A 19755-nucleotide genomic window follows, 5' to 3' on the forward strand; every position below is an offset into this window, starting at 1 on the left:
GTGCTGTGATGATCTGTCTTGGCCTTGATCCCTTAGGAGTGACAGAACTGGCACTTGTCAGCATTCTATCAAGGGATTGCTGCTTCTGTGATGTTCATAGACACTATGGATCTCACTTTTCACATCACTTCTCTGCTAGGTCTCTTCCACACAGAGCACTGCCCCTGGTGGCTGAGTTGGCCTTGTGCTCGAGTGGCAGCCATGGTGTGCAGCCACGAGCTTGTGGCCCTGGACAGAGCCAGGCAGCAGCGCCTTCCTTTCAGAGAGGCCCTTCTCTTCAGTGCTTCTGCTTTATTGCTGCTCTGCAGGCTTATGCCTAGGCCTTCATGCCATTGGGAAGGTGGATGCCAGTGTCTCTGGCGTCTGAATGTCATGGATCAGTATGATTTCCAAAAATGTTGGCGGTTAACATAAGGTTATTAAGTTTTAATTTTGTCAAGTAGGGACATTTGAGAGAAAGGACCAGATTCTCCTGTCAGGAGAGTATAAAAAATATCAAATTAAATATATTTACCTTTGTGAAAAGTCAATATATGGTCCTATTTTTCTTATTTTGTTATATGTACTGAAAAATCCGTTATGGTCTGTGGGTTGATATTTGGGAACCATAGGCTTACATAGTCAGCATAAATCTTTATTTGAAAAGTGGACCGTCCCTTAATCAAGTACTTATTCTGTGTCATCACAGATACCAGTTTTATACAGATTATATCTTACACTTAATGAACTATTTTGGCTAAGTTAGACAATCTTCTGTACTTTGTCCCTTTCTCTGTGGATAGCACAGATGAGAAAGAATAATTGTTTTAGATATATGTGTGTGTAAATGTGAATTGACCTTTAAAACATTTTAAAAATCACCATTCAAAAGATAGGATGGCCCTTATTTACAAATACAGTGTATAAATTCTGTATTATGTATATTCTAGGTTGGGAGTAGTACATAAATTTTTATTGATTCTGTCTCATCTAAATTAAAATGTCAAATGCATGTTAGGGTTTTATCATAAGACAGTTATTGGCCATCACATTGGCACATTAATTATAATAATTGGGCAGTAAAGAAGCCAGAGGAATAGATAATATGCTGTATGTTTTGATGAGATTGTAGCCATAACCTCTTATTTATGGTAATGGGATCTTATTAATTGACCCTGCTGACAAGCTCTTTTGCTTTCCTTTTCTCCTTTCCAGGTTGGTTTATAAATCTATTTAGGAACTACGAACTGAGAGCCACACAATATACAATAAGTATATTCCAGATTTTCATGGTATACACATTGAATTCATTCAGCACAATTTGCTGATCCCTGCTAAGTATACAGAGATGTATAAAGCAGTGCCCACACTGGAAGACTAATAGTGGAGCAGGGAGGTAGAGTGTCTGTGTATAAATGAATGGGACCCTCATTGTTTGGGTCATATATGGGAGCCACACTTGGTTAAGTTCCTTGGAAGTGGGATACAATGATGTACAAGTTGAGAGGAGGAAAGATTCCCAGCCCATCTGTGAGTCTTAGTGGTGGAGGATTCCCTTTGCTTACATGCCACAAAGTTCCGCCCTGTCCCTGAACAGACATCTGCATTCTAGAACTAGAGTGAGAGGTAGGTGGCAGATGCACTGACGTGGAAATCAATGTTTGTTCTAGTCCCAGCTGCCTTGCAACCCCATTTTGTGTCCTTGAGTATATAAAATTGATTTAATAATATGTGTCCAGCATTTCTCACCATGAAAAATGAGATAATGCGGATGAATAAGCTGCTCCCTGTGGTGAAAGTCAGATTGCTTGGCAGGTGTGTATTTTTTTTCGGGCAACTTACACCATGCGTTTGAATGGTAGTAAGCACAGCTTTCCACGTCTGAAAGGATTAGTATCCTTACCAAAGCGCCCAATTTATTGCTAGGGAATAGCCTATTCCGTGTGACATCTGAACTGGCTGAAAAAGTACCTGAATTCCTTGGAGAAACTGCTTAAAAGAATATAGAACAGTACTGTTGTAATCACTAAAATATGTTCAAAATGAAACAAATGTTTATGGAGCTGCTACTGCTGGTTTAGGGACTTGACAGTTGGTTTTTAAATTTTTACATTATTTCTTTTTTGTAGTAGAGAAAACAGGCTTAGATATGTTTTCAAGTTTCTTAGATCATACAGCTGTTTGAAATCAAACCTGCTGAAATGTGCTGTTTACATTGTCACTAGTTTGTCGGTTTTCTTGCAGGCCAGTGTAACCCTCTTTGGTATATGTTTTAATGTTATTTACTTGTTTGATTTCTTGGCTAGGTTACTTCTGGAGCTGCTGGAGTTGCTGTTTGACAAGTTTAATGCTGTAGCCACTGCACACTCTGTGGTCCTGGGATACCTGCAGGACACTGTCGTGGCCCCACTGCCTCAGCAGGAAGATGTCAAACTGTACGACATGGCAGATGTGTGGGTGAAGATCCAGGATGTCCTCCAGGTAAGTCCTTTTACAAAGGATGCCATCTCGTCAGAGTAACAGGTTCAGACCACAACACACAAATCAGCAACCTAAAACCTTCCCTTAGTCATAAGCAGTGAGACAGGAATGTTTCTGTCTGAAGATGATGCTGTTGATCTCATGAACTTCTATCATCTTCAGAGATCTTTTAACAAACTTCTTTTACTAGACTTTAAAGTGAGAAGATGCCAGTACCTAGTAATCAAGGATGTGCAGTATTTGGATTTTTGTTGAAAGGTACTTTACTTCACTGGAATTAGTCATATGACAAAGTAATCAGTATAAAAATGTTCTTAAACACTATTTTATAAACTTATACATAGCTTAAGTTTATGACGATTTTCCTACAGTTAATTCTTGTATATATTAGGGTAAATGACAGGTCAAGAGCTTATTTTGAGATGAGAATGAATCTATAAGTATAAATGTATCATTTTGATTGATTTGGTTAAGATTGGAGAAATGATATTACTGTTTGGTATGATGCTGCAGAGATGGTATTTAGAAATTTTATTATATTTTCTCTCCATGCTTCAGGAAAACAGATTTGATTTGGCCAGCTGAAAATTTGAAATACAATTAAGAGTCAGCTGAAACAAATTTGACATCGTTAAATAGAAATGTCTTGGTTGAGCAGTACCTACTAATATGGAAAAAAATTAAGAATATGTAGGGAATTGAAAAATATAACTGTGTAGGAATGAAATTACTTGCATGGCAAATAGGAGTCTTACAGGACTAAATAAATCATGAAGGGAAATTGTAGTTATTTTTGACACTATATACATGTTCCTGGTGGGTTGAATGATTAATTCTTGGTTATTCATTCCTTAGACATTTTTTTGGCTTAAGTCTGTGTGCTTTATTGATGGTATTGTAGAAAGCATATGGATTGCAACTCTATTCTCTGAGTTCTTTTTGCCACTCTGTCAACTACTATATGCCCATAGTAGGTACTTGGCGAATATTTTTGTATTGAATAAAATGTCTTTATTGTTAAGAAGCTGGTTATTTAATTTTTCATAAATTAGTTTGCCTGTCTGAGGTTTGCTAATCTGAGGTATAATGCTTAAAGTAAGTTGTGTTAAGTTAGGCCCTAGAACAAAACTAAAATTGTAAAATAGATGTATAGGTAAAAAGTTAGTAAAGGAAAAAATTGAATAGTGAATAAATATTTGAGTAATCCAAAAGAAAGCAGGAGAGGAAGAATAAAAAATAAAGGAAGCCCTAGCTGGTTTGGCTCAGTGGATAGAGCGTTGGCCTGCGGACCGAAGGGTCCGGGCATGATTCCAGTCAAGGGCATGTACCTAGGTTGCAGGCTCCTCTCCGGCCCAGGCCCTGCTCGGGGCTCATACAGGTGACAACCAATTGATGTGTTTCTCTCACACTGATGTTTCTCTCTGTCTTTCCCTCTCTCTTCAACTCTCTTTAAAAATCAATGAAAAAATATCCTCAGATGAGGATTAAAATAATAAATCAATCAAAGAACAAAGCAAAGGTAGGATGAATAGGAAACAAATAGCAAAGATGTTAGACTTATACCAATCATATAAGTAATTATATTAAATGTAAATGAGCTAACCACTTCAGTTAAAAAGCAGTTTATCATATGGTTTAAAAACAGTAAGAACAACAATAACAACAAAAAAATAAGACTCAACCATGATATTTATGAAGTGCATTTCTTGTCACTTTATTACTTTTTAATTTTTAAATAATTTCAAACTTTTAGAAAGGTTGTAACAATAAGAATAATACAGTAGGCATCCATATACATTTTTATTTTGATTCAAGTGTTGTTAACATTTTGTTACACTATCAATTGTTTTGTGTATGTACATATGTAGCTAGGTACGTACACAAATTTTTTCTTTGAACAGTTTGACTGTAAGTTGTCAGAATGTGTATATTCTAGTTTTGTTAGTTGACCCAATAATGATTTGCTTGGCATTTTTTAACTTGAATTTATTGGGGTGACATTGGTTAATAAAATTATGTAGGTTTCAAGTGTACAATTCTATAATACATCATCGGTATATTGTATTGTGTATTCACCATCCTAAGTCAAGTCTCCTTCTTTCACCATCCACCCCCCCCCCCCTCTTTACTCTTTTCTGTATCACCCCTTTCCCCTTTGGTACTCACTGTGCTGTTGTCTAAATCTATGTGTTGGTGTTTTGTTTTGTTTTTTCCTTAATCCTTTTGCCTTTTTCACCCAGCGCTCCAATCTCCCTCTCCTCTGACAGCTGTCAGTCTATTCTCTGTATCTATGAGTTAGTTTCTGTTTTGTTTGTTAGTGTATTTTGTTCATTAGATTCAACATATAATTGTAATCATATGGTTCTTGTCTTTTTCTGATTGGCTTATTTCAGTTTTTTTCTTCTTCTTCAATAGACAGTCCAGTCTAAGGTTAGATATTGCATTTACTTTTCATGTCTCTTTAGTTTAATTTAAGCTTGAACATTTCCTTTGCCTTTCTTTACTTTTTTACCAGTGGCATTTTGAAGAATATATCTCCATCTTTTATTTTATTTTATTTTATTTTATTTATTTTATTTTTAAAATATATTTTATTGATTTTTTACAGAGAGGAAGGGAGAGAGATAGTTAGAAACATCAATGAGAGAGAAGCATCGATCAGCTGCCTCCTGCACACCCCCTACTGGGGATGTGCCTGCAACCAAGGTACATGCCCTTGACCGGAATCAAACCTGGGACCCTTCAGTCCCCAGCCCGATGCTCTATCCAGTGAGCCAAACCGGCTAGGGCAATATATCTCCATCTTTTAATACAAGTTTCTCATTTTGGGTTCAAGAGATACACTTTTAACATAAATTCTAGATAGATTAAAAGTATACAAACAGAAAGAGATATGCTATGAAATACTAATAATAATTTTTATTATGGAAACCATTGGAATATATAATATTAAAAGGAATTACTTGTATCATAGTACTTATGGCATTTAAAACCTGAATACAATAGTATGTTATGGTCTATGTAATCCTACTCTCATAAAGTAACAAAATACTTTATGAGTAAGTACATCTTGTAGGATTCTATTTGTAATACCATCACAAAGAATTAATTATGGTTCTGAACAAAGTAAGATATGCCTTACTTATTAGCTTTACTTACTTTGAATTTGTCAAATGTATATAATTCTTACATTTTGGGAAAAAACCCTATTATCTCACATTAACGATATTTATAATAAACTGAGGAACTTTAAGTTCTATCAGACATCAATTTGAAATGTAAAAATGGTTAAAATATGTTCCTGGCTTATTAAATGAGTTATACTTTTCACACAGTGTTTTTAGAGAGTGATTTAGAGATCCTGTCTTCATATTATGGAATGGTTTATTTATTTAAACAGCTTTATTGAGATGTAATTTACATGCGATAAGATTTATCCATTTAAAGTATAGATTTCAGTGATTTTTAGTATATTTATGGAGTTGTGTAAGCATTACCATGATAGGATTTTAGAATATTTTCATTACCCTAAAAAGAAACCTTGTACCCATTAGCTGAAATTTTTCTATTCCCCACTCTTTTCCATACCCAAAGACATTAAAGAGGAATCAACTGTGAATTCTGTCTCTTAGTAACTTACAGTGCCCAGATCACACACTTGACAATACTCTTGCCATTTCAGTTAATGCAGGGGTCCTCAAACTACGGCCCGCGGGCCACATGCAAATACAAATATTGTATTTGTTCCCGTTTTGTTTTTTTACTTCAAAATAAGATATGTGCAGTGTGCATAGGAATTTGTTCATAGTTTTTTTTAAACTATACTCTGGCCCTCCAACGGTCTGAGGGACAGTGAACTGGCCCCCTGTTTAAAAAGTTTGAGGTCCCCTGAGTTAATGCACATGTATACCATTGGCATAAGCTATATGACAGATAAAGAACATAAAACTAAAGCTTAGCTAATAGTACAAGGTGAACAGTCTAACACAGAAATACCATTTCATTTCATGTATCGTGTTTAATTGGTTTGAGGTCAAAGTATGGCAGTGTTCCTTCTCTTCTTCCATTTTCTTCCCCCTCTTTCCTATCTGCTTTTCTGCTCCCATTTTTTTCTATACATGTTTTAGGACAGCAGTCGCTAACTGGTGGTCTGCAGACCACTGGTGGTCCATGAGGTCCGAAAGGTTGGCGGCCACTGTTTTAGAAAAATGACCTTAGTCATGACTTGAGTTACGCTATAGTTGATTGTTTCTTAACTCTTTTTTTTTTACTCATCTTTGTTATTAATGCACAGATTCAAGAATAAAGCCTTCTTTCCACTTTATTAAGGTATTACATATATGTTCTTATCCCCCAATTGCTCCCTTACCCCCCCAATTATTCCCTCTCCCCGCCCCCCCTCCCCCCTCCCCCCGTGTCTGTGTCTGTTGGTTAGGCCTATGTGCATGTATACAAGTCCTTTGGTGGATCTCTCCCCCTTAACCCCACCCTCCCCTAACTTCCCTCTGAGGTTTGATGGCCTGATCGATGTTTCTCTGTCTCTGGATCTGTTTTTGTTCATCAGTTTATGTTGTTCATTATATTCTATAAATGAGTGAGATCATGTGATATTTATCTTTCTCTGCTGGCTTATTTCACTTAGCATAATGCTCTCCAGTTCCATCCATGCCGTTGCAAATGGTAAGAGTTCCTTCTTTTTTACAGCAGCATAGTATAGTATTGTGTAGATGTACCACAGTTTTTTAATTCACTCATCTACTGATGGGCACTTAGGCTGTTTTCAAATCTTAGCTATGATAAATTGTGCTGCTATGAACATAGGGGTGCATATATCCTTTCTGATTGCTTTTTCTGGTTTCTTGGGATATATTCCTAGAAGTGGGATCACTGGGTCACATGGGAGTTCCAGTTTTAGTTTATTGAGGAAACTCCATACTGTTCTCCACAGTGGCTGCACCAGTCTGCATTCCCACCAGCTGTGCACGAGGGTTCCTTTTTCTCCACATCCTCGCCAGCACTTGTTATTTGTTGATGATGGCCATTCTGACAGGTGTGAGATGGTATCGCATTGTCGTTTTGATTTGCATCTTTCGGATAATTAGTGACTTTGAGCATGTTTTCGTATGTCTCTTGGCTTTCTGAATGTCCTCTTTTGAAAAGTGTCTATTTAGGTCCTTTGCCCATTTTTTTGATTGGGTTGTTTATCTTCCTTTTGTTAAGTTGTATGAGTTCCCTGTAAATGATGGAGATTAAACCCTTGTTGGTGATAACATTGGCAAATATGTTTTGCCATGCAGTGGGCTTTCTTGTTGTTTTGTTGATGGTTTCTTTTGCTGTGAAGAAGATTTTTGTTTTGATGTAGTCCATTTGTTTATTTTCTCCTTAGTTTCCATTGCCCTAGGAGCTGTGTCAGTGAAGATACTGCTTCAGCATATGTCTGAGATTTTGCTGTCTGTGGATTCAAGAATAAAGCCTTTTTGAAAAGAGATTCATCTAAACATTTTAAGTTTATTATGCAGTAAAAATTATTTTACAACATTAAAGTTGTTTTTAGGTTTCTGTATTTTCAAGTCCCTCCCACATTCTTTCAGGTTATAGATTACTGAGTAATATTAGGCTATACACCCATCAATAAACTGGATATGCAATTACACAGACACATAAATGAACTAATGTTGCTGAATGGAAAAAGAGTACGTGGCAAAAGGTGTTATATATCTGAGACATGTCGAATGGACTAAGAAAGGTTTTTAAGGTAGATGATGAGCTGATCCTTGGAGGATTCACACAGGGAGAAGGGATGGCACTCCAGATAGGTAGAATGACTAATAAGATGATATTGTGAAGTGGCACAAAGGAATGAATGAATGTTCAAGGCTCTTCAGGGGTAATTAGGAAGAAGAATGGTTTATCGGTGACTGATAATTTGTTTTGTGCACTAGAAGATACATTTGGATAGGTGGATCTGGGTTGTGGAAGGCCTAGTGCCATCTAAGAGCTTTGCGGCTGGTTATGTATAGATTTATCTAGAGAGTGGATTCTGTTATTTTTTTCTTGTTGTTCTTTTAGCTCCTAAGATGATTGCAACATGCAGGGTGTCCCCAAAAATGTATACACACTTCAACAGCTGATAGCTCAATTTTGAAAATGAAATGTATTTTAATAAACACTGCCTTTATAATTATTCAAAGTGTGTGTATACATGGGGGGGGGGGGCACTGTATATTTGTTTAGAATCCTGTAATTGGGAACCATTGTTTTGAATCTGTGGTTCTCAAATTATGTTTCTTAAACCAGTAGGATCAGTGTTACCTGGGAACTTATTAAAAATGCAAAATCTTATCTCTACCTCAGACTTCGCAGATCAGAAACTTTGGGAGGGTGGTATACGGTCTGTGTTTTAACAAGCCTTGTAGGTGATTTGTGTGCCTGCTGATGTTCGGGGACCTCTGCTTTAGGTATGCTGGACCTTGCAGGGTTTTGTTGGTGTGATGCGATGGAGGAGGATTGACCTAGTAGCGGGGAAAGGAGAGGCTGGAGACTCAGCAGGGAAACTGTTTCGTAGGCTAATAAAGAGTCTGGGTTATATTACTTAAGGGATTGTCTATTAGTGAAATCAACAAGGCAGGCTTTCATGGGGCATGGTCAAGGAATACAAAGAAGACAGAAAGCGATTTGCAAACCTTTTGGGGAGTCCTTTAGAAAATTTGTAAAACCGTATAATCAACCTGTCAGCCCGATTTCCAACATGACATATTTAATGATAGTTTAGTGTTAAATTATTGGGGCCAACTATGTGCTAGATATTAGGGAATAAAGATGAACAAAATATAGTGAGAAAGCTCATCTGATGAAGTGAGCGGTGGTTGTAATAGTGTATGCTCCCCCACGAAGGTCAGTGCTAGTGTTCTGGCATGAGTACGAACACAGGAGAATGTCCGCTAACGTGGAGGGTTAAGAAAAGGATATTTTTGGTTTCAGTTTCCATGTAGAGTTTTACGCTTAGGGCCAATCGAGTTTTCTCATACCTGTTGGTGGAATGCTCTTTAGGTTAAAATATTCCTGGGGAACGAAGCCATTGAGAGGAACAGTAGACACCGGCAATTAGGCATGCACCAGCCTGCATGAAGGTGACGGACCGTATGATGCATGGGGTTACAGGTGTTGAGAGTTTGAATTTCAGTGTTTCTTTTAATGGGAAATATTTCTTGCTGAAAAATTGAAATGTTCTTTTGTTTATTTAACTTGAAAAAGGCAAACATTTTTGCTCTTGTAAAGACTGCAGCAGCTTTTCTACACTAGCGCCGGGCTGTTCCCTGGCAGGCGGAGTCCATCCTGTGGTCGGAAGGCTCATTTGTCTGCATGTTTGTGTCTGGAGACAGCGTAGTGAGGAGACAAGGCTGTGGTGTCATAGTCACAGGTGCCGGCGTGTTCTCCCGGTGTCAGCCCTGTGACCACGCACCGTGGCACTCCCTTTTCAGTTTCACACTCTTTTTGAAACTGTGATAATAGGAATACATATTTGTGCCCCTCTGAGCAGCAGCAGCACCTTCCGAAATGTCACCTCCTTGGTGACACGCCTGTCATACTGTTGGCTGCACACTTTCAAGTGCATGAGACAGAGGTACACTAGAAGCACAACATCCCATTGATTGTGGGAATGTGCAAAACAGGCAATAAGAGGATGGCTTTGAACAAAGTCATCTTTTAGATTTTGTGATTCGGAAAAACATTTCATTTTCCACCCCCATATCTCTTCTTAAAACAGAACTGCCCGTTTAGGCATCATTGGCTTAACTGGTGAGTCCCTGGGTGTGCTGAGCTGCAGATGGAGGCAGGAGGGATACTCCGAACAAGTCACCTCACTTTTTGGTGCCTTGACCTCTTTTTTCCTGGAGACTAACACAGACAGAATGCAAAATCATCTTACTTTGTTAACTGCCACCTAAGTGTTTACATAGTGATAACATGAACCTCAGGTGGAGAGAACGTGAAGTTTGCTGTCAGGTAAGAAAAGACACCAATCTTATTGGTACTGAGCCAAGACCTCGGGGCAGGGGCACTTCAGGGAGACAGACACAGTTTCTATTTTTGAATCCAGTTCTGAAACTTGTTCTTAGGTTTTGTTTCCTGTCATATTTTGACTAACTGAGGATTCCATACCTTTAAGTAAGATGAGTCCCGTATTTCAGGCTAGATAACTTGTGAGACTGTTGTTGTCTTAACCTTGACAGCTTTTGCATGGCCCTGTTGTCAGCCAGACCACTGAGTCTCGAGAGCAGCCTTCGCTCCTAAAATTTTTGTTCTGCCTTCTCAGTGGACAGTGTGCTGCCCATGGAACAGTTACCCTTTAAAGTTAAAGTAGAAATCTTCCTGTAAATTGGACATGGCCCCTGTAGCACCAGGATTCTCCGACTGGTTTTATGCTCACTGCCAGTGCTTACAGCGGGGGCTGAGGGGCAGCCGAGAGCCACTGGCTCCCAGGGCAGGTGCAGCAGACGCACAGGTCAGAGCGCTCGGGTGTCCACGCACTATGATACCTGGGGGAGCATGAACGTGTTTGCAAGTTACGGAGATGGAGGATTTCAAGTTTAAAGGAATAGGAGTAACTGAATAGAGATTTGGCTTTTCCAGTTTTAAAATGCCAAAGATTTTGATAAAAGAACTAAAATTGGTTTAAGTCTTTACAATTAAAATTAAGGTTATTTAATTTATGTTATTGCAGTGGTTCACATCATATCATCTGAATGTTCTGAATATTTTGGTAGTCACAGTCGTACTAGTGGTCACTGAGACACCTCTCTCCCTCCCTCCATCCTTTTCTTTTCTGTCTCCCTCCTCCCCTCTTTCCTATTTTTAGAGGTAGCTTAGTTTTCTTGTGTGTGTATTGCTTTTATGAAATGGTTGTCGGCAGGAAGCACAGAGAAGCTGTGGTGATTGCTGTTCCTTTGAGGGTGTGCATCTGTTCCTGTTTGTCACTCCAGCGAGGACTGCAAGCTGGTAACTGTTAGTTTGCATTGCTCATTATAGTCTGTTGTGGAGTACAGTAAAGGTTGGAATATAGAAAGGAGGGACATCACTGATGTGCATTTCATACTATGAGTATGCAAAGTTTAATGTAAAAATCAAGTAGAAGTTAAATAGCAGGATATTAATATTTTATGCCCTTGACCTTAAACCTTTTGAGGTGAAAGGTGATGTAGAACCTGCTGTTACAGTATTTCATTTCATCTTAGCTTATAAGATCTGCATTATTCAAATGAGTTCTGCTAATGAAAGAGGTGCTGAAAGAAGAATTTTCTGTGACTCTCTGCTGTGTTGTGCGGGACCCAGATGCCATGGTTAAGAGGTGGCAGGCAGCACCAATGCAGAGGTCAGCGACAGTGCACTAATAAATCTCATGATTTGCTCTATTTTAAATATGTTTGTGATCTGGTTAATGAAGTCTTCTGGATCCTGTTATACTAGTCATGGCTAATCTTAGTTTTGTCGTGTCTTTATCTTAAAACAGGGTATACAGTCAGAATCACCTATGGAACCCCTATGAACGTCAGCTGAATCTAATGCACAAAACTGGTTAGCGGCTAGAATTAATAATATTTTAGGTTTGGTCATATTAAAATCAAGAGTTTTAAATGCAGTCTTAAGGGATCTGAGAAATTTATAAAAAGTGAATTCAGTTTAATTTTGAAAATATGTCACTATAACATGTTTAGGAGAGTTTCTTTTTCTGTGATATATAACAAATAATTTGGCATGTTGAAACTTCATAAAGATGGAAAAAAGCTTTAATATACACACATTTTAGAAGGAAAAGAAAAACTAAATGACTGTGCTAAAAGTGATCTCCATTTGCAAATTTTGGTCAACTTTATTTAGGCTAGGAACCCAAAGACAGAAAACATAGGTAATTCCTATTTTTGACACTGATAGTTCAGAACATTGACAAATGCATTATTTCACCCAGGATTTTATTTTTGGACAAAAAAACAGTTATATGAGAATGTTTATGATGATTTGGTTAGGAAGGGTTTTTTTCTTATATTGCTTACTATTATTCCATTCCTATTTATTTCTTGTACTAGAGGCCCGGTGCACAAAAATTTGTGCACTGGTGTGTGGGGGGGTCCCTCAGCCCCACTTGTGCCCTCTCACAGTCTGGGACCCCTCAGGAGATAATGACCTGCTGGCTTAGGCCCGCTCCCGGGTGGCAGAGGGCAGGCTCAATCCCTAGGTGCAGCCCCTGGTTGGGCTCAGAGCAGGGCAGATCGGGAGGTTGCAATGCCATCCCCAGTCATGCTCAGGGTAGGGTCAATTGGGGTTTTGGGGCACTGCCCCCTGTAACACTCAAGGCAGGGTTGATGGGTAGGTTGCGGCACCACCCCCTGTCACGCACAGAGCAGGGCCGATCAGGGGGTTGGGGAGCTCCCCCCTGTCACACTCAGGGAAGGGCCGATGGGAGGTTGCAGCTCCACTCCTTCACACACAGAGCAGGGCCGATCAGAGGGTTGGGGAGCTCCCCAATCAGGCACAGAGCAGGGCCGATCAGGGGGTGGGGGCGCCTTCCTCTGTCACGAACAGAGCAGGGCAGATAGGGAGGCTGTGGCTCCGCCCCCTGTCACACACAGAGCCGCAGGGCGATCAGGGGATTTGGGTGCTGCCCCCTGTCACGCTGTTCCAGGGGCCAGGAGGCCTCGTGGCTCCACTGATCCCAGTGCTGGGAGGCCTCGCTGCTCAGCTGATCCCGGTGCTGGGAGGCCTCGTGGCTCCGCTTGACACTGGGTCAGTGAGGCCTTGCTGCCCCACTGATTCCGGTGATGGGAGGCCTCGCTGCTCTGTTGATCCCGGTCCTGGGAGGCTCCACTGATCCTGGTGCCAGGAGGCCTCGCGGCTCCGCTGATTCCAGTGCTGGGAGACTCTGCTGATCCCGGTGCCAGGAGGCCTTGCGGCTCTGCTGATCCCGGTGCCGGGAGGCCTCGCGGCTCCGCTGATCCCAGTGCTGGGAGGCCTCGTGGCTCCGCTGATCCCGGGTTCGGGAGGCCTCACGGCTCCGCTGGTCCCGGTGCTGGGAGGCATATTACCCTTTTACTATATAGGATAGAGGCCTGGTGCATGGGTGGGGGCCGGCTGGTTTGCCCTGAAGGGTGTCCTGGATCAGGGTGGGGGTCCCGCTTGGGTGCCTGGCCAGCCTGGATGAGGGGATGATGGCTGTTTGCAGCTGGTCACACCCCCGTCAGGGCGGGGGTCCTCACTGGGGTGCCTGGCCAGTCTGGGTGAGGGGCTGAGGGCCATTTTCAGGCTGGCGGGTGACTGAAGCTCCCAACCTCTCCTTTTTTTCTTTTTTCTTTTTTTTTTATTCTGGGATTTATTTACCTTGTATGGCTATTACTGGAACTGAGAGCCAGCTTTAACTCTGAGGCTCGGCTCCAGCTCTGAGACCTTGGCTGCTGAAAGCAGGTATCTGGTTTGTTTGGCTTCTGTAATTGAAACACTGTTGCAACTCCAGCTCGGCCGGCTGGCTGAAAGCATGGGGTTTGTTTAGCTTCTATAATTGCCACATAGTTGCTTAGAGTGCAAGCTCAGAGCCCAGCAGTGGCAGGCGGGGAACCTTGGCTTCCTCCTTCACTGGAGCAAGCAAGCCTCTTGTTCGCTTCAGCTGCCTGGTTTCCAGCCGCCATCTTGGTTGGCAGTTAATTTGCATATCGCCCTCATTAGCCAATGGGAAGCATGTCAGAGGTACGGTTAATTACCATGTTTGTCTATTATTAGATAGGATGAGTTTTTCGAGTTTATATTAATTTATATGTTTTAACTGAGAGGAAAACATTTCTTTCTTTTTTAACTTCTTCATATAAAAGGCCTTTAAGAAATTATTTTAACCTTTTGGGCATTAAGACAAAGATATAAACCAAGAACAATATAGAGCAGTTTCAGGTCCCATGGAAAATGTTCAATGTGAACTCAGTGCTAGATAAATCATCCACAGAAGAAAGGGCCAGGATGAGTTCTAGGAGGTGTTTTCATGCAGAAAGTAGAACATGCACCTTTAATGTGGTTATTGTCAAATACATCATAAGACCAGTATTATATAAAGCTTGAGAGAATGGAGGCCTTGGTTTATTTGTTTTTTTTCTTAGAAATATTAACCAAAAAAATAAGACTGAATTTTGGGTGACAGGGAGATCTTTGAATAAGAGATTGAGAAGTTTGGACTTGCCCCTTTAGGCAGTGGGCTGTTACTTATTTTTTGGTTTTTCTATTATTATTGGAAATTTCCAACATGTTCAGGAATACATGGACATGCATAGTGAACCCCTATGTACTTCCATCCAACTTCAGCAGTTTTAGAAATATCAGTTCATGCTCATGATTCATCTGTGCCCCTGTCATTTTCACTTTCTCTTATTTTGAAAAAATTCTAGTGATCATATTGTTTCACCTATCGTTCATTATGAATCTCTCAAATATAAGGGCTCTTTAAAAAAAACAACTGTAGCCCAGTAGATGTACTCAGTGGTTGAGCATTGACCAATGAACCAGGAGGTAACAGGTTTGATTCTTGGTCATGGCACATGCCCGGGTTGAAGTCTCAATCCCTATTGGTGTGCAGGAGGTAGCCAATCATGATTCTCTCTCATTGATGTTTCTATCTCTCTCTCCCTCTCCCTTCTTCTCTGAAATCAATTAAAATATATATTAAAAACCACACAACTATACCTAAATATAAGTCCCTTATTACCAAATATACAGTCAGTGTTCATATTTCCAATTGTCTCAAATGTTGTGATTGTGTATCTTTTATAGTTTGTTTGAATAGGACCCAAATAAAGTTTAAATATTGCAGTTTGATTGGTTTCTTAAGACTTAATCTATAAGTTCCCCTCCATCTTTCTTTTTTTTAGCCCTTGAATTTTATTTATTGAAGAAACCAGATGATTTTTTTATAGAACTTCCCACATCCTGGTTTTTGTTGATTGTTTTGTCATGGTGTCTTTTGCTATTTATTAATGTTCTGTAACTTGGGTCCTGAGGCTTAATAAAATTTAAGTTGATTTTTTTGGACATGATTACTTTATATATAATGGTAGATATTCTTTTTTGATAGAGGAGTAACATGGTGAAAGGAATGTTTTTAGGATGATTTATCTGGCAGCAGTGTGCAGAATGAATTGGTGGAGGAGGAGATGGATGGAGATAGAACAATAAGAAGCCAAGTTCAGTCAATTCAAAAGGGATAGGCTAGATTAGTGCACGACAGTGAAAAGAGGACAGATTTTAAAGAAGAGTGAAGGTTTGAAACCTCTTACCATTGACTAAGAAATGGAGAGCCATAAGTCAGGGTGATGTTTTGAGCCTGGATGGTTGGGAATTAGGATCAGGAAGATGGTGTTTTGTGCCTGTTCAATTTGAGGTATCGGCAGAATATCCCTGTAGAGTTGTGCTATAAGCAGCTAGAGAATGGGCACAGGAGGCTAGGAGAGAGGTTAGAAGAGGAGAATGAAATTCAGGGGTTGTCTCTCTGTACAAATGGACCAGCTCCGAGCTTGTGCCTGTGAAAGTGAAGCGAGGACTCTTTTCCATACTTAGTTCATGAGCTCAGTCAGCTGACCGTAGGTGCTACCAGGAGCACATTGACAGGCCCTGGAGATCGGAGTTCCCTGTAGTGATGCCACGGTTTGCCTTGCTCTGTTCGCTTTTGAAGTTTTTCATTACATGTGGGTGATACGGTAGCAAGTTTTTGAGCAGAATCCAAATGCTTTTCAGGTCAAGGGTGGTGGCTTTCAGAAGCTGGTGATTCCTTAGGGGGGGGATATGGACAGACAGTTTGAAGAGGAAGTAAAAGCTTGTGTTAACAGGTCAAGAAGTGAGCCTGGAAGGAAGTGAAGAAGCAGAGTAAGCAGGACAAAAGGTATATTGGGCCAGCCATTAGGAAAAGACCTCCGAGTTGATATTTATTTCCTTCCTGACCCCTGACCTATATCATCACTGAGAATTGGTTAGTGAGCCTGGGCCCCAGCATTTCTTGCCATCTAGTCCTGTTTGTTCATTCTTACATCCATCAGAACTTCAGGGAAAGTAGTTTAATGGGAAGCCACAAAATTGCTTATAGTCTTAAAAAAAGTTGCTTCTAACTTAAAGGATCTTAAGAAAATGTTATTCAGAAATCTCAAACTGTTAACAGCATCAGATGTACCCACCTATGTTTATGCATACTTTTGCTTAGTTGTAGAAGATTGGACAAAAGAAATCTTTGCTTTCAAACTGTACATATCATGCAATCGAGTGTTGAGAAAAGGTGATGGACACTTCTTCACAGGGGAATTGTCTTCAAAACAGTTTAAATTTTGTTTACCCTTAACAAGACTATATAGATTTTATAGCATTCAAAGGTGCAATTTTTTTTTAAGTAGTTTTGGGCTTTCTAGGAGTGTTTATTGGTGTTACCAAAATGTTGTGTCACACTACTGAGTGGCTCCAACCTTTTTTATTAAGTACCTAAAAGTTTTGAAGGATTTTGAAAATCTAAATTGAACAACGACAACGACGTGTCCCGCTTTAAATATGATTGCATCTAAGGGAGATAAGGGCTGCCGCCAAGTGAACACACACAACAGATGATGGAAACTCAGCACGACATAGCCAGTCTCACGGGGGTAATAAATGACAGCACATTCGATATGTGTTAGCAACGTGATATGGCAATGAAAAAGGCCAGCGCTATTTTGGGCTGCACTGCACAAAACAGCATCTCATTACGGAGCTGGGCTCATCATCGCTGCTTATCCCACTCTGGTGAGGCGGCGTCCGGGAGGCTGCCTCGAGTGCTGGGCACTTGTGCACTGGAATGACAGACAGTTGGTGGGAGTCACAAGCAGAGCATCTGTAGTGATTAAGGGCTTCAGATGAGGCCAGTTTTGGAAAAGCTGGCATGTTTAGGAATGAGCATGGAGAGCAAAGAGATGCTAACCTTTTCAAAGATAGGATGACATTGAAGAATAGCGTCACTGTAAAGGCAGTCACTTGGAAGAGAGTTGTGACTCCTCAAGAGCTGGCAATGGTTTTGTAAAGAGCACCTTTGAGGGGTTAGTGAAGCATATTCACAGGTGCAGATATTCAAAAAGGGGCTCCAGAGCAAAATGAAGCAAGTACTTGCTAATTGTCAACTATGGTTTATTTGTTATTTCTTTTTTCATTAAATTTACTAGAGGCCCGGTGCACAAAAATTTGTGCACTTGGGGGGGAGGGGAGTGTCCCTCAGCCCGGCGTGTGCCCTCTCGCAGTCTGGGACCCCTCAGGGGATGACCACCTGCTGGCTTAGGCCAGCTCCCCGGGGGATTGGGCCTAAGATGACAATCAGACATCCCTTTGGCAGCCTGGCAGCCTTCAGGGGATGTCCACTTGCCAGCGGGGAGCAGGCCTAAACTGCTCCCCGGGGAGCAGTTGGACATCCTTAGCGCTGCTGAGGAGGCAGGAGAGGCACCCACCACCACCGATGTACTGGCAGCCATCAGCCTGGCTTGTGGCTGAGCAGAGCTCCTCCCATGTGAGAGCGCCCTGACCACCAGAGGGCAGCTCCTGCATTGAGCATCTGCCCCCTGGTGGTCAGTGTGTGTCATAGTGACCAGTCATTCCCAGTCCTTCTACTGTTAGTGTCAGTTTGCATATTACCCTTTTACTGTATAGGATAGAGGCCTGGTGCACGGGTGGGGGCCGGCTGATTTGCCCTGAAGGGTGTCCCGGAACAGGATGGGGGTCCTGCTTGGGTGCCTGGCCAGCCTGGATGAGGGTATGATGGCTGTTTGCAGCTGGTCACACCCCCTTCAGGGTGGGGGTACTGCTTGGGTGCCTGGCCAGCCTGGATGATGGGATGATGGCTGTTTGCAGCTGGTCACACCCCCTTTGGGGTGGGGGTCCCCACTGGGGTGCCTGGCCAGTCTGGGTGAGGGGCTGAGGGCCATTTTCAGGCTGGCTGGTGACTGAAGCTCCCAACCTTTCCTTTTTTTCTTTTTTTTAATTTCATTCTGGGATTTATTTACCTTCTATGGCTGTCACTGGAGCTGAGAGCCGGTTTTAGCTCTGAGGCTCGGCTCCAGCTCTGAGACCTTGGCTGCTGAAAGCAGTTATCTGGGTTTGTTTGGGTTCTATAATTGTAACACTGTTGCGGTCCTGCTCGCCCCAGCTCTGATGGCTGAAAGCAGGTTTCTGGGGATAGTTTAGCTTCTATAATTGCAACATTGTTTCCTAGAGTGCAAGCTCAGAGGCCAGCAGCAGCAGGCGGGGAAAGTTGGCTTCCTCCATCACTGGAGCAAGCAAGCCTCCTGTTCACTTCAGCTGCCTGGCTTCCGGCTGCCATCTTGGTTGGCAGTTAATTTGCATATCACCCTGATTAGCCAATGGGAAGGGTAGCGAAGTTATGGTTAATTACCATGTTTCTCTATTATTAGATAGGATCGGGGTGACATTGGTTAATAAGACTATATAGGATTCAAGTGTACATTTCTATAATATATTATCTATATATTGCATTGTGTGCTTACTACCCAAAGTCAAATCATCTTCTGTCACCATATATTTGCCCCCCGCCCCCCCCCCCCTTTAGTATCCCCATGCTGTTCCCTCTGGTAACCACCATACTGTTGTCTGTTTTTGTGAGATTCAGTTTTATAGCCCCAAAGAGTGAAATCATATGGTTCTTAGTTTTTCCTGACTGACTTATTTTACTTAGCATGATATTTTCAAGGTTCGTCCATGTTTTCACAATCTTTTCTTATGATTGAGTAGTATTCCATTGTACAACATCTTCTTTATTCAGTTATCTATTCTTAATATTTTGAAGAACCTCCATACTGTTTCCTTCGGTGACTGTACCAGTTTACATTCCCACCAGCAGTGAATGGGGTTCCTATTTTTCCCAAACCTCTCCAACGCTTGTTATTACTTGTCTTCCTGGTAGTAGCCATTCTGACAGGTGTCTGGTGGTATCTCAGTGTAGTTTTGATTTGCATTTCCCTCACAGCTAGTGAAGTTGAGCATCTTTTCATATATCTCTTTGCACTTTTTATGTCTTCTTGGGAGAAGTGTCTATTTAGGGCCTCTGCTCATTTATTTCATTGGATTGTGTGTTTGGTGTTGAGTTTATGTATTTTGGATATTAATCCCTTGTCGAAGCTGTTATTTGCAAATATCTTCTCCCATTCGGTTGGTTGCCTTTTTGTTTTGTTGTTGGTTTCGTTTGCTGTGCAGAAGCTTTTATTGTAAAATTTTTTTAAAAATTGATTTTAGAGAAAAAGGAAG

General features: G+C 41.1%; 1 protein-coding gene across 2 annotated transcripts in view; it reads left to right on the plus strand.

The window, feature by feature from the left end:
• The window catches only part of EXOC4 (exocyst complex component 4), a 750050-nt gene that overhangs the window by 111443 nt on the left and 618852 nt on the right, over positions 1-19755 (plus strand). For both annotated transcript variants that reach the window (XM_081102441.1, XM_081102440.1), the window contains exon 7: positions 2286-2460. In XM_081102441.1, the coding sequence (XP_080958567.1) occupies positions 2286-2460 (175 nt within the window). The remainder of the gene's footprint in view (positions 1-2285; positions 2461-19755) is intronic.

This window comes from Myotis nattereri, assembly GCF_964212035.1.
Source record: "Myotis nattereri genome assembly, chromosome: 11".
Lineage (NCBI taxonomy): Eukaryota > Metazoa > Chordata > Mammalia > Chiroptera > Vespertilionidae > Myotis > Myotis nattereri.